General features: G+C 37.3%; 2 protein-coding genes across 2 annotated transcripts; one reads left to right on the top strand and one right to left on the bottom strand.

The window, feature by feature from the left end:
* Window positions 1-63: 63 nt before the first annotated feature.
* On the bottom strand, window positions 64-1,372 carry GCK72_007987 (uncharacterized protein; the record flags this gene model as incomplete). The annotated part of the gene is made up of 3 exons (XM_003105640.2): window positions 64-242; window positions 1,031-1,279; window positions 1,324-1,372. 3 exons carry the CDS (start codon window positions 1,370-1,372, stop codon window positions 64-66), a joined length of 477 nt encoding a protein of 158 aa, XP_003105688.2.
* A 3,895-nt stretch (window positions 1,373-5,267) lies between these two features.
* GCK72_007986 (uncharacterized protein) lies at window positions 5,268-7,982 on the top strand (the record flags this gene model as incomplete). The annotated part of the gene is made up of 4 exons (XM_003105779.2): window positions 5,268-5,435; window positions 6,608-6,846; window positions 6,901-7,096; window positions 7,785-7,982. 4 exons carry the CDS (start codon window positions 5,268-5,270, stop codon window positions 7,980-7,982), a joined length of 801 nt encoding a protein of 266 aa, XP_003105827.1.
* Between the last annotated feature and the right edge of the window lie 7,592 nt (window positions 7,983-15,574).

The following is a 15,574-nucleotide window of genomic DNA, read 5'->3' as shown; positions in this document are numbered from 1 at the left end:
ATGAATGTTTCAAAGTAGGCTCACATTTTCATTACGTAGATCAAAATTTCATGTAGATCAATTTCACGGATTAGCCCAGGGGGCGGAGCCAACACTCCGGGTCCCGCCGTTCCCCCAACCGACTGGAATTCCACCGATCCGCCCGTTTCCGCCCATTCCGATTCCGAAATTCCGCTCGATTCCGAGCCCGCCAAATGGGTGTTGCACACCGACACCCGTGTAGATACCAATGTCACCGAGGCCTAGAAATTGAAAAAAATTTCAAAAAAAATTTTTTTTGGAATTTTTTTTTGAAGTTTCAAACTTTACAAGGATCTAAGACAGTGCTGACTGAAATTTTTTCAATCTAAAACGGAATATTCCATTTTTCCTAAAAAACTGAAAAATTGCAGTGATTTTGAGCCAAATAGCAGCTAAAGCGGACAAAAATGAACAAGTTACAGAATTTCGAAAAATTTCAAAAATCAGAAATTTTTAATTTGGCTGTAACTCACGCAATTTTGATCTGAAACGCTCAAAATTAGAGTTTTTGAGTTAAGCGTGTTCTCAGCTTTCAGAAAAGTATAATCATGCCTATTTTCTGAAAAAATAATTGTTTGGACCCGAGAGAGGTGTCTAAAACAGGCCAAGCCCATTTTTGGTGTTTGAAACTACTACATTCACAGTCAGTGTGTTTCTAGCTTTCAGAAAAGTATAATCATGCCTATGTTCTGACAAAATCGGGTCCCGGCGCGAAAACTACAGTAACCCACCGAAGGTAGTTTTCGCGTCGGGACCCATTTTCTCCAAACCTAGTCATGATTATACTTTTCTGAAAGCTGAAAACACGCTTGATTCAAAAATTGCTATTTTAAGCGATTTGGATCAAAATGGAGTTAGTTAGAGCCAAATAAAAAATTTCAGATTTTTGAAAGTTTTTGAAATTCTGTAACTTTATCAGTTTTTGCTAGTTTTTCCTGTTTTTGGGCTTACAACACAGGAAATTTTACGATTTTTTCGAGAACATTAGTTTGGTTTCAAAAACACTTACCCTGTCCATACGGCACCGGATTACTTCCACTTGCCGGTTTCAAGAAACCGGTTCCCTGCGCCTCCTCCTCATAATTATTCCATTTTCTGAATTCTTCCAGTGATGGGGCCCCGAGGGGGCTCTCGTGGATATGATGGTGACCTCGATGAGGCTCCGCCCCTTTTCTTCTAGAACCTCCGGAAGTTTTGAAATCCTCGCATCGGGAAGGGTTGATTTTACACACCAAATCGGTAAGGGTTCGTGGGGACACTGAAAATCGAAAATCGAGAATTTTTAATTAATTGTTTTCCTACCATAACCAAAAAAACTCGTCAAACCAAATACAAATAATAGGTATTGCATTGAAACAATTTTTTGCGAAACTGGCGGAAATTAAAGAAATCGATAGTGAAGGTAGGTTTACAACAACAAAAATATGTTATCACATGAATCATTGTTACTACGTAGCAGATGATTTGTCTGAAGATGATAGAAACTATATATTTGGAGGTTAAAAATATGGTGCCTTCAACGAAAAACCGAAAAAAAGCAGCTGTTTTCTAAGTGTTTTGGGCCAAAATCATCCATGAGGTCAGGTCTCAAATAGTAATCAGTAGATTTGGTGGTTTAAGCAGTTTGAAACCTGCTAAACGTTATGTTACCCTTTCTGTTTGTGTGTTCAGATGTCCAAATTTTTTGTTTTAATACATATAAATACTCTTTTAAAAATTCTCGAAGTCGGTGTCTGTTTGCCTGGGTGTCCGGATCAGGGCTGTGCGAAAAAAAGTTTCCGAAAAATTTTCGAAAAAATTTTATTTTTCGAAATCTTGGTACCGAATAAACCAAAAAACTTATTTTTTTCGAAAACTTCGGACGGAAAAAATCGAAAAACATTTTTTTTCGAAAAATTTTGACCAAAAAAACCGAAACATTCGAAAAAAAAAGATTCCAGAAAACTGTCTGCAAAATGTGTTTTTCGGGCTAAAAATCTTGAATTTGTGTGAAAACTGTAAGTATTTCGAAGAAAGACTGATAGAAACCGGTTTTGAGTACAGAATTTCAGGAAAAATCGAAAAATCACTATTTTTGTAACTTAAATTTCCAAAATTTTTCGAACGGTTTTTCCGAAAATTTTTCGAAAAGTTTGCACCGAAAAATTTTTCGCCGTAACATTTTTCGAAAAATTTGGCCCGAAAAATTTTTCGCCTCAAAATTTTTCGAAAACCACCGAAAAAACCGAAAAAATTTTTCGCCCGAAAAATTTTTCGCCTCAAAATTTTTCGAAAACCACCGAAAAAATCGAAAAAATTTTTCGTCCGAAAAATTTTTCGCACAGCCCTGGTCCGGATGTTGTAATTATGCTAGAGTATCCCGATTTCAAAATTTTATTGATTTAATCAAATTTTATTGGACTGGTACTGGATTTTTGCAGATTTCAGCTGAAAACCACCGAAAAATAGCTCATAGCTGGAGAAATGAAAAATTCAAGGTATATGAAAAAACTAAAGGTTGCTTCTTTTCTTTTTCAAGGATAGTACCATGCAGTAAGATATACAATTTGGCAGTTGAAAATTACCACGAGGATGTTACGGTATCACAGATTATCCCACAAAATAAATTATGTCTAAACCATACAGAACAAAGGTAAAGCTCTATTTTTGTAGTTGATACCTTTTTCGTACAGACACTCTCTAGAGAGTTATGGTCATTTTAAGGGAACAGCTCAAAAATCACTCTATTTTGCACTGAAACTTTTGTCTTACTTCCGTCTTCACAACTCTCCCACCCAACGCTACATTATCCCTACCCTAACCACCCATCTGTAACCGACAACCCTCATCCCCTTTATCCAATACCCTGTGTATATCTTGATGTATTTTGTTATTGTTGTACCTATACACCTATTTTGCATATCCCCTTCCCTAAATACATTCCTAATCTATTGTCATTGATCCTATCTCTCCTCTTTTCAATTGTACGATTCCGTCCATCTACTCACATCATCATTTCTTCGTCTTCTTCTTCTCCATCGGTTGCCCTTGAGTGATCTGCGCGTCGTCTCCCCCGAATGGTCTCCCCGAATGGGGGCCGTGACCTAGATTTCATCCTCAAAATCCTCCTCTTCTCGTCTTCTTAGTTTACCTTCCGTATACACACACAATACTTTTGTTTCCCCCTTTTTCTTCCGGATTTCTTCCGGATTTCATACATTATCAAAGTATCTTTTTTGCATATCCAGTTCTGGTTGGGGCGGAGCTTGGGAAAAGTGAAAAGCTTAGGTGATATCAGTTTTCATTTCACTCTAGTCGGTGTCTGACCTTGGTCTTAGGAGGCATATGACTATTTTCTCGGAGAAATTTTTCGTGTGTGGATAGAACTTACAATTAGTGATATAAGCTAAACCAAATATTGATATTTTTGTAGTTTCTTAAATTTCTAGGTTTTTTAAAAAATATTTTCGTAATGTTAGAGTGTTCTAATTTTGTTCGATTTGCTATCCTAATATAGCAGTTTTAGCTCAAGGATGATATGTGTTACCCTAAATCAAATTTATATTGTGCAAATTAACCTCCATTAAGCTTCTTACACATAAATGCCCAAAATGCAAAATTTCCAGTTTCAGTTTTTCCTTGTTAATACGAACTTCATCATATTTTCAAGTTCCTCAAGGTATATAGACAAAAAGTGAAACTATTTTCAGTAGTTTTTTAAAAGATACAACATATACCGTTAAAATTTTATTATAATGTCCAGGAAAATGCTAGTGGTGAATTTTGAGCATGTATGAAGTGTCGCCGTAATAATATAAAAAAACCTAGAAATCATAAAGTTGCAAAAAATAGTTTTTTTTACTCTTGTGGACCTAAGAACTTCTCAAAATTAGAAAAATCGAAATCATAGAAATCAAACTGCAAATGTACCGCTGAGAACGCTCTATCTGTCTAAATAGCTTTTTCAAGCTAGTCTTACATATTTCTCGAGACGTTTCTAACAAGTACAGTCTTTGAACTCGGCTCGAAGAGACATTTAACCGGTTTTGACTACAAAAACGGACTCCACATGGTCGGAAGTACGTATGACCAAATTTATAGATCGTTTGGAATCCGCGTCACTAAAGACTTCACTTGTAAGCTTTTTCATATCGACTTCTAATAGAATTGACTGAGATCCAACTAGTTACTTTGGTCACTCGTACAATGACAGAATGTAATAGTGATGATTGATAAGACCTGTGTTCGTCCTGACTCCTGGTCCTGACTCAAAATGAGCCTAGGTGGTAGAGTTTTTCAGCACGGCGGTGTAGTCCTCTCGAACAAGATCTTTGCTCAATTACTCGTTTCTTTACTAGTTTTCCACAAATGTTTGTAGTTTCTACTACATGCTTTTGATCTGAAATGTTGCAAAAGTGAGAAAAGGATGAATTGAGCAAAAATCTTGTCCGAGAGGACTACCTCTTCCATCTAAGCTCATTTTGAGTCGAGAGAATAGGAATTGTAGAGCGATTTTTAGCAAATGCGTCAACAATAAGCGTTTCCTATAGTTTTCTGAAGTATCGGAATCTGCAATAAAACAAATTTGACATCTCCTGTGCCCTCCCATAAATCTGCCCTTTTCCTAGTACCGTTCCGTGTCTGAATTGACTGTTTGAACTCTCCTATTATCCCCTTATATCTCTCTTTTCTCTCTTCCCTAAATCAGAAATTCCAAGAAATCAATCAGAAAAGAAGTAGGGGCGTGTCCTTCTTCCCTACTAATGATCTTTGAATCACTTTCTTTTTTTTCCTCCTATTCTAGTTTCTATGTGTTTTGGGTGTACATATGTATACATATGTATATGTGATGACGTCGGATATGTCATGTGATTTCTTTTTCAGATGTTGGACTTTATCAATTAGTCAATTATCAATTAGTTTTCGAAGGTTATGGGTATATAAACATTGTCTCATGTCTCTTACCCTACAGTACCACTGCTACAGTACTTTCCTTGACTACAGTAACCCCCAGCAGCCTTTCTGCCATCCAGAGAACAAGTTTCCTTAGCTTTTGATGATAGTCACACAAAAATACTGGATAAGAAGTGGGTATCTTTTATTCTATTCGTCCAGAAGAAGAGACATGATACCCACTTTTGATATGAAATCTTGTTTAATCCCTTCACACACGAGTAGCCATTTCTTTTTGCCATTTCCTTTATCTTTTTATCCTTCCTTTCTTCACCCACTTGTAGAATTTAAGACACCCTTCCAATTTCCAGGTAATGCTCCTTTTACTACTCCTCGTCGGCACCGCTGTCGCACAGAACCCTCTGACAAAAGCATGGAATGAGGCAGTGCCGGGAGTTCAGCCGTTCTGGGAGAAGTATCAGACGGGGCCACACGGAGTTGTGATTAGAGGATGGCAGTTTTCGAGATGTGCTAGTGAACAGGTAAGGGGTGATGTTAATGATAATAATTAGTTAATTAGTTAATGATAGAATGGGACACCATCTCAGTTGAAAAATTACGAAATGTTATATCTCTGAAATTGTTCTATGAACTAATTTATCTTTGTGTCTTTACAAAAAAGTTGGTATAAATACGCTAATTATGGGATAATCATTGACAAAATCACACACTTTGTGGTTTTCAATAGGAAATTTTTGAATAGTTATATTTAGGATTTTTGATAATTAGGAGTCAAATTTCATATGTTTTGTTGTCCTTGTATCTCACTTCAAACTGAGTTTCAAGAGCTCAAAAATATATCAAATTGTAGATCTCGAGTTCTATGTCTCTGACTTTATTAGGTTGTTACCTAACCACGCCGAAAAAAAAGCCAAAAAACTCGAGAATGGTCAAAAAAGCCATTCTATGCATCCGGTCCGTATTTTATCACCAAGTTACACTGACAAACAGGATTGGGCAGTGTAACTTGGTCAGTGTAGTTTGGTCACTGTATTTTTGTCACTGTATGGATTTGGCCGTTTTTTGCCATTTTTTTGACAATTTTTTCCCGCCCACCTTGAGCCATTCGTCATGTTGTAAATCACCGTCATAAAGCTTGTCGGAATTTATTTATTTATTGAATACGATCGCAAGTATCGTGAAAGGAAGAAGAGAAAACAGAAATATCAAGAAAATATAAGCATCGTAGGGGTAAGGGTTAAACGGGATGTTAAATGCCTAACATAAGACGAAAAAGGGCTATCGTAGTGGAATCAGTTAGGTGAGATGGGCGGTTGGTCAGAGCTGATGGGAACGCGGCTGAGTGTGCGGTGAACAAAGCAGTTGCGTCTGGCGCCTAGGGATCTACATTTTGGTTTATTTTTGGACTCATAGTAATGAGTTTTAAGCGAGTTAGGCCTCTGCTATATTGAAAAATTAAATTTTTTGAATAAATACTAGAATATATCATCTGGGATACTGTGGCATACCTTTCTGAGTACAAATTGTTAGAGCGCATTCCCTTTTATTTCTCAAAAATCTTGCTGACATCCTGAAAAACAGACAGACAAATCCACAAACAGAGCCCACGCGCTTTTTATATAAGAATGATACCATATCGAACCATATATCATTCTATATCATTCTATATCACTCGTTACTTTTTCTCTTCCAGTGGACCAACTACGTCGTCAATGTCTCCAACATCGTCATCTGGCCAGACTACCCACGTTTCCCGGGGCCAATTTTCTTCAACGTCACCATGGATGTCTCCGAAGACCTTCCATTAGACAAGATCGAAATGGACTTGGAAGTCCGTCACGCAGTCACCAACAAGCAAGGATCCAAGGGATGGCAAGTCATTCCATGCCAAGGATGGAACATCATCGATGGGTGTGACGGAGTTGGGTCTTGGTAAGATTTAGGGAGAATTTTCAGAGCAATTTATATATTTTTCGTTATTTTCAGCCGCTACTGTGACATGCTCGACAAGTGTAACGAGGCTGTGTCAGGTGCCCACAAGTATGTGAAGGACCGTAAAGCTCTTGACTTCTTGAAACAAAACAAGCTGTGCCCACCACCAAAGGGACACTGGACTATGACTTTCTCCAAGGTGTTCAGTTCAGAGGATCTTCCGAAATCCTTCTTCGGACCACTCCAATCGGTTAGTTTACCATATTCGAGAAAATAACAAAATTTACAAATTCCTAAATGTTTTTATAGTTTTTCAGGCATGTTTTATGGCATGTTACATTTTTTTGTCAAATTTCGAAAATTTTGAAAAATTTCCGTATTTCAGATTTTCAGTTTCTTGAAAACCTCGCGTTCAACGCTAACGAAATATTGATTTTTGAATTTTTCAGACAATTTACAAAAATTTGAGCCCCGTGTCGACTATTTTCAGACAACTTTTTGTTTTGGACCCAGGACATGGCCCAATTTTCAAAATGGTCAGAATATAGTCAATGGGACTCCAAATTTTGGAAGTTGTCTGGAAAACTTGAATTTGACATGAAAAACTAGCCGTTTTTGCGTTTTAGCTAGTTTTCGGAAAATTTGAAAAATCTCGAAAAAAAAGTTTTTTGACATTTTTTTCAGATGACTAGTTTCTCAAAAACCTTGCTACCAGCATTTACGAAACATTGATTTTTTAATTTTTCAGACAATTTCCAAAGTTTTAAGCTTCATATCGACAATATTCTGACAACTTTATATTTTTGGCCCAGACATGGCCCAATTTTCAAAATGGTCAGAATATAGTCAATATGGGGCTCAAAATTTCGCAAATTTGATGTAAAATTCATTTTTCTTATTCCTACTGTCCCAAAACCTTATTCTAACCTATTTTCCAGAACGAATACTGGCTAACATTCTCGTTCACCGACGGAAAGGACAAGAAGTTGGGATGCGCCCGTTTGTGGGTGGACGTTTGCAAGTACCATCTCCAGGACAAGTCGCAAAAGTGTCTCCGCGACCCGAACGCCTTCAAGAACTTTATCAATGAAATCTCATCACAAGCTGAACAGATTCGCTCTAGAACTGGAAAATAATTCTTTAAAATTTTCTTTAAAATTTTCCAAAAACTTTCTCTCCGATCTATGCTCTGTGGGTATATGCAATTGTTTTGTTGTCTCTCTTTTTGTAGTTTTCTTAATATTTTATAATTTATTATTTCTCATCCACAAACCGACATGTTGTCTTACCTTTTCATGTTGACACCCTTTTTCTTGATAAAAATTGATTTTTTCTGATATTGGATTGTTTTGTGCGCCTAGAGCGGAAAAATGAGACTAATTACGTCTCAATAGATCATTAAGAGCAATTTCAACCAAAAATTCAACTTTTTAACAAAAAAAGTTGAAATCTTGCGCGCCTTCAGCACCTTTTTAAAACATTTTTTATTGTCTGGCGCAGCTTTGACGCGTTTTTTTGGAAGAATTTATATCGAGACTCTCTATGTTGATAACGACTTTTATGAAATGAGTGTCTGGCGCGCCTTAGACGCGTTCTTAAGTTTTTGACCTATTATTTTTGCGGTTTTTCGGGAAAAAATGAAAATTGTCTGGCGCGCCTTGGACGCGTTCGGCACTAATTAGAGCTTGCAAAACAAAATTTGACCTGGAAAAATTAAAATTTTCGCGGTTTTTCGGGTTAAAAAGAGTCTGGCCCACCTTTATCGCGGTTTTTGAAAAAAATTGCTGAAAAACTTGGAAAGCACAGTGAAATCTTCTTCAGACTTGTGACTTCTGCACTCTGACGCGTTTTTTTTCCGGTTTTTGCTGGAAAAATCTTAGACGCGTTCTGAACTGAATTAGAGCTTGCAAAATAAAATTTGCACTGAAAAAAATTTAAATTTTCGCGTTTTTTCGCTGGAAAAAAAGAATCTGGCGCGCCTTTAGCGCGGATGGCCAGCGAAAGCTTCTTCAAACTTGCAACTTCTGTGATCTGGTGCGCCTTAGAGGCGTTTTTCCGGTTTGGCCTGGAATTTCACCTTAGGCGTGTTCTTCACTGAATCAGAGCTTCCAAAATGAAATTTGACCTGGGAAAATTCAAATTTTCGCGTTTCTCGATGAAAAAATGTTTTTGACCTCTTTCTCTTCCCAACGGACCCCTAAATTCAAAGCTCAAAAGTGTGCGCTCCGTCTTCTTCTTCTTCTCCTTCTTCACATTCCTCATTCTTGTGTTGTTACGGAGAGTAAGAAAAAAGAGGAGAGGAGAGTATGGGCTCGCGAAGCAGCAGCAGCCTCACAACTCGAAGTCTCTTCTCTGCGTCTCCACGTGGTGGTGTACTATTTCTTTTCTAGAAGAAGAGGGGGAAGAAGACCTCCATCTTCTTCTTCTTCTTTCCCCGCTCCTTCTACTACTACTTTTCTCTAGAAAAGAGAGAGAGAGAAACGACGACGTCTTCTTTTTTCTTCTTCTAGGATACTCTTAGACTCCCTCTTCTCCGTCCGCCAGCCACAACTTTCTTGCTTCTTTTTCTCAATTTTTTGGGCGGCTCAAGGTTGTTTTCCCTTTGTTTGCAAATATGTGTGTACATAGACTGCTTCTGGTAGTTTTTTGGAGTCAGAGTCCTTCCCACAGCTGATATTTGTTTGCTTTATATGTAGGGATGAATATATTTCTAGTGACTGAAGATTATGAGATTTGCAGAGGATTTTAGACACATTTTATTCAATTTTTGCAGTTTTTAAATGCATTTTTCAATATTTACAAGCATTGTGAGCCCTTACTATCTATATCTAGAGTCTAGGGCGCCTAGAGGCTTGAAATTTACAGATCTTCCTAATTTTTCTCCATTTCATGATTTCAGAAGCACCATAGACCTCCGTCTTCAGTTTTATGTTATATAACCTATTTTTTAGATTAGGAGAGGATTTTGGACACATTTTATTCGATTTTGTAGTTTTCAAATGCATTTTCCAGTATTTACAAGCTCTTAGGTACATGCGTAGGAATACATTTGTAGCGACTGAAGATTTGATACCCCTCACTATCTATATCTAGGGTCTGGGGCGCCTCGGACGCATTCTTGAAAAAGAAATCTGAAAATGCCTAATTTAGATTATCGTCTTGTCTGCTTGATGCTGTATAACCTAATTTTTTGGTTTGCATTGGATTTCAGACACATTTTATTCGATTTTTGCAATTTTTTCTAGTATCTAGGGTCTGGGACGTCTTCAACGTACAGGTTTCTTAAAATTCATAGAACTTTTTTATATTTGTCTTTATTTTATAATTTCTGGGCTCATTTTTGAAATGTTTTGAAACATTTTATATAAACGTTTGTATTTGTAGTGACTATAACAGATTGTGAGATTTCCTGGGGATTTTAGACGCATTTTATTCAATTTTTGCAGTTTTTTATTGCATTTTTTTCAAAATTTACTAGCTTTATGAACCGTTATTATCTATATCTCGTTTTTTTCATTTAATTTGCTCAAAAACAACAGAAAATGATTTGGAACTGTTGGAAGCACAGCTCTGCAACTTTTGTAATCTGGAGGCCTTAGAAGCGTTCTTTTCCAAGACGGTTTGCCTAATTACATCTCAATAGATTATTAAGAGCAATTTCATTTAAAAGTTGACATTTTTAGCGCAAAAAGTTTTTAAAATGTTCATGGAGCAATTTTGGGTACGTTTTTAACATTCTTATTAGTGACAATGAGTCAAAAAAGATTGTCTGGGGCGCCTTAGACGCGTTCGACCTCCGTTTTGTCTTTTTAATGTCGTCTAGCCTGTTTAACCGGACTCAAATTGGCAATTTTAAATGTTTTAGTCTCTTTTAATGTCTGGCGCACCTTTCTACTATAAAACTTCTAAAAGTTGAGAGCAAGTCTTCTCTAATCTGATCTTTGACGTTATTCAATAATTTTAAGGCCCAAATTGAGTTTTTAATGAAATTTTAATACTTGTTGAGATGTAGTTTGTGGTTGATAGCTTATGAAACGTTTTTCTGCGTTTAAAACTTAAATGGACAGGTTTTAAGTTGAAAAATTGAAAAATTCGAGTCTCTGACCGAAAACATATAAATATACCGCTCCTTCTCAGCTCTGCACAGTATAAGGGGACCCAAGGTACACCATTCATCAATTTGAAATTCCATGAAGCGTTTGAGAGCTCATAACTCGACTCGCAGAGAAATTTAGCCGGTTTTGACTACAGAAATGGATTCATCGTTGTGAAGAGTGCCTGTGACCAAGTTTCCAAAGTTTCCTGAGCCGATTTTTCACTCAAAAATGAGTTATTTTTGATCTCCAAACTCCTTTTTCCATTTTCTCCGAATACACAAACACACAATCATTAATCCTGAGTCTTCTCATTCCTTATTCCCTCCATATTTTCATCTTATTTCAAATTTGGAGGTCCCCCCCCCCCTCCTCTCTCTTTTCGAGAAGCCCTTCCCCCTACTCCCCCTAATTATCTAATTCCTATCTACATACATACATTCTTTTTCCCTTTTTCCTCCTTCTTGCAGAGATCCAAGAAGCCTAAAAAGGGGTTTTGGAGACTCTCTGGCGTGCCTTTGACGCATTTTTCCAATCAGTCCAAACCTGCTGTCTGGGGCGCCATCGGCGCGATTTCCCGGTGGTCAGATTATTATTAAATAAGGATGTGTCTGCTACTATGTCACCTTTGAGTTCGGCATCCGTCTGGGGCGCCATAGACGCGGTTTCCAGGTGGTCAAATTATTGTAGGTTGGGTCTGGCGTGACTCTGACGCGTTTTTACCCGCTCTGGCGTGACTCTGACTCTTATTTCGAGTCATTCTAGGAACGGGTGAAGTTGTTTAGGAGATTTTTCATCAGTTTTGCAGTCTGGGGCACTGTTAGCGCGTTTTTTTTTGCAATCCAACCGCTTCCATTCCAGTCTGGGGCGCGGTCAGCGCGTTTCCCAGTCCCAAAATTGATTTTTCGCAGTGTCATTGAGCTTATTAACCCAATTTTCAATCGGTAATAACCAAATTTCACGGGGCGCCCCCTCCATATATAAGAAATCTCACGCTCTGCTTACTCGTTGATTTTTTGTCTTTCTGCTGGCTACATACATTTTTCTTTTTCCTCATTTCCTTCTTTCTGCCACCAAGTCACCTACCACTGCACCGGACGACCCATTAATATTCGAGGCGCCCGGTCCGCTTCGGGTTTTTGGCTAATCCCATTTTTCTTACGGGGGGACCCTCTCTCTCCGTTGAGAGGAGAGAGTACATAGGGACACACAACTGGGTAATGGGTATTGACGGGTCCCCCTCTCTCTTTTTTTCCGCTATCCGGAAAAAAAAGTGAAAAAAAGTAAGTATGTGTAGTAGAAGAGGAGGAGTTATTCTAGCAGGAAACAACTTTTTGACAGTTTTTGTAAGATTTTAAAGGAATTTGGAGCAAATTTTTTCAATTTTCTCGATTATTCCTGCTTTATGAATTAGCAGAGAATAATAGGGTGGTGCCCCGAATCAAAACCGACTGAAAGATGACAATGCATTATATTAAAACTCATCAACTTAATTTTCATTTAAAACACTATTTTTCAGACTTGTCACGGGCCGGGCCGGGCCGAAATCAGGAAAAATCTCGGCCCGGCCCGGCCCGCTCGGCTCGTTTTGAAACATTTTGAGTTTTTAAATTTTTTTTGAAAAGTTTTTGAAATTTTTTGAAAAATGTGAATATGCATGATAATTTAAGCATTTTTACTTTATTTTTTCGAAAAATTTCAAAAAAAATTTGGTAAAAACGGGTTCCCATTTTTGAATCCGGACCGACCGGGCCGGCCCGATTTTTGACAAGTCTGCTATTTTTTGACCATTTTTCGATGTAAAACATTCAGAAAACCGTAGTTTTTATATAGAAATTGTGATGAATGTAACAATTTTAATGTTTTTTCTATGACTTCGCAATAATTTAATTTAATTTAATATCTTGAACGTTAGATATACAGAAAAAGTGACCGGAGGTTTGATAAGGTTCCTCATGTGACTAACTAGGGAAGGCCCTCGACTCGGTCTGGAGATATGGGGCGTTATCTATATCATTGAAAAGCTGAGAAAACGCTGATTTCAAATATATATTCAGCTTTTGCCCTCGAGGTCTGGTATTCGAGAAAAACGTGGTCAAAGTTTCGACCTCTGACAACTCATTTCCTTCCTGACGTGTTATAAATATCGGCAGCGTGGTGTAGGTGGTAGTGAGGCGGTGTGACATGAGGCTTAATAAACCTGATACGACATAGTAAACCTGATAATTAAACCCAGGTATCAGTAATAGTGCTGCCAAAGGACATAACAGACTATGATTTGTCTGTGGATCTGTTCGTACCATACTTGTCAACCGATAGCTCGTTTCAATCAGAGTTTTATTATGTGAAAAATATACCAAAATGTAGATCTCAACGAGTTCTATGCCTGTAATTTAATATTGATCGCAGGACTATACCGAGATCCGTCCTAGAATCGTTTTTCTGTCATTTTTTGCTTTTTATCCCGGTCCGCGGTACACTAACGAACAACCATCCCGACCGTATTAAATCACATATATAGAACTCGCCGAGATCTACATTTTGGTATATTTTTCAACTCTTGAAACTCAGTTTGAAGCGAGTTTACCCGTTTCGCCATTTGACAAGTATGGTTCGTACGTATGACCGAATATTCTGCCTGTCCGTCTGTCTGTCAGTCCAGATTTCCGGATTCACGGATTGTGCAGAAGTCTGAACGTCCAGCTACTTAACCAGCTATCTAACTGCCTATTAGTCTGTCTAACTTTTGTTTGTATACATACAGTACCACTCAAAAGTATATTAAGTTTTGCATTTTTTAGTTGAAAACACCAAACTTTGAGATTGTGTCATGGTAATACTAATTGTCCCATCAAGTAGATTTTTAATGAATTATACACATCAAAGGTAGACCTTCATTTTTGTAGTTGACAACTTTTTTGTATGAACACTCTCTAGAGAGTTACATCTTGACAAAGCAATTTCACCCTCAAATCGACTCTTTTCAGTGCAAAATAGTGCGGTTTTTAAGCTGTCTCTTAAAATGTCCATAATTCTCTAGGAAGTGTCTGTATCAAAAAAGTTGTCAACTACAAAAATGAAGCTCTACTTTTGTTCTGTATGATCCATTAAAAATCTACTTGATGAGACAATAAGTATAACCATGACACACTCTCAAAGTAGGACCTTTTCAACTGAAAAAACCAAAACTTAATATACTTTTGAGCGTACTGTATATGTCCATAAATATAAAGTTGCTAAAATTATTGAAAACCTAATTGTCTGTTTGTCTGTCTGTCTGTTTGCCTGTCTGTCTGTTAATCCAAAAACACTCATTCTCGTTGTCTGCGACCTAACAACCTATCTACCTATCCAAATGTCTTATCTGTCTGTCCAGATGTCCAACCACATAACCCCTTCGTCAGTGTGAAATCCCATGTATCCCATAAGCTCGTCAGAATTCCCTCCCCTGAATGAAATTTGATATTTTTTCTCGCCTAGTCCCCCCCCTGAGTCCTCTTTCTCAGTTTGTACTCTCTCTCTATCTTTTTTTATTCGCTTCGAGAGACCCTCCCTCCATTTATTCTCTCCATCTCTCTCTCTTTTCCCTAAAAAGAAGAAGAGTGGTCCCTATTTATTTTTTTTGTGAAAAGACTCTTTCCGATTGGTTTCTCACACTTTCCCCCTCTCCTCCGCCACTCATTTCCTATTCTAACACTCATTTCTCTATCTCTATCTCTCCTTTGGACCCGATTCATCTTTTTCTTGGTTATCCAATGAAAAAATGACGATTTTTTGAGTTATTTCATGCAAAAAATAATGGATTTTTGAGATTTATCTTATTAAGTACAGACTTACTAACTAGGTAAGGTTATGGAGTCGTTGAACGTGAGCTATATCTATGGAAAGCTGAGAAAACTTCGATTCCAAATATATATTCAGTTTTTGCCTTAGAGACCTAGTATTCAAGAAAAACAAAAAATATGTTGCCGAAAATTGGAAATTCTAAAGTTCGGTTCAAATAACGATTCGAATTAATCTGAGATCATATTTAACTGGTTTCGAGTAATTTTTACGCTTTCAGAACAATTTTTAGTCTAAAATCTTTGAAAATCAGCTAGAAATCCGATTTGCATCCGATTTTCATCATTTCCAGTGATTCTGAACAATTTTCAACCGATTTTCACCAAAAAAGTCTTATTTTTCTCGAACACCAGGCATCGAGTGCACAATCTAAATTTTTAATTGGAATCAGCGTTTTCTAAGCTTTCCAATGATATAGGCCACACAAGGATTTTCTACAGATTTTTGATTAATTAGGCTTGAAAATTGTAATAAAAAATAAGAACTAGGGTCTGGCAAAAAAACAACTAAAATGTATTGGACAGGCAGCCTAAATCTCTGTAATCTGTCTGCCTATCTGTCGGTACGTTTATCCAGATGTCCAAAATCGCATAGTTATTGGTTTTAGATGTCTTTGAACCTTATTTTTGAGTTTTGAGCCAATTTTTGAGTACTTGAACTAGAAACTTTACAATTCCAGTACAGATTTTGTATCTGGACCTTGGACACCCGGATATTCAAACACACAGACATACAAATTCCGATTTCAAATAATTTTCCACTTTTCCAACATCCTTGGACATCCGGATAAA

Source organism: Caenorhabditis remanei, chromosome II, assembly GCF_010183535.1.
Source record: "Caenorhabditis remanei strain PX506 chromosome II, whole genome shotgun sequence".
Taxonomy (NCBI): Eukaryota; Metazoa; Nematoda; class Chromadorea; order Rhabditida; family Rhabditidae; genus Caenorhabditis; species Caenorhabditis remanei.
The sequence above is the reverse complement of the archived record's forward strand: the minus strand, read 5'-3'. Positions and strand labels throughout refer to the sequence as shown.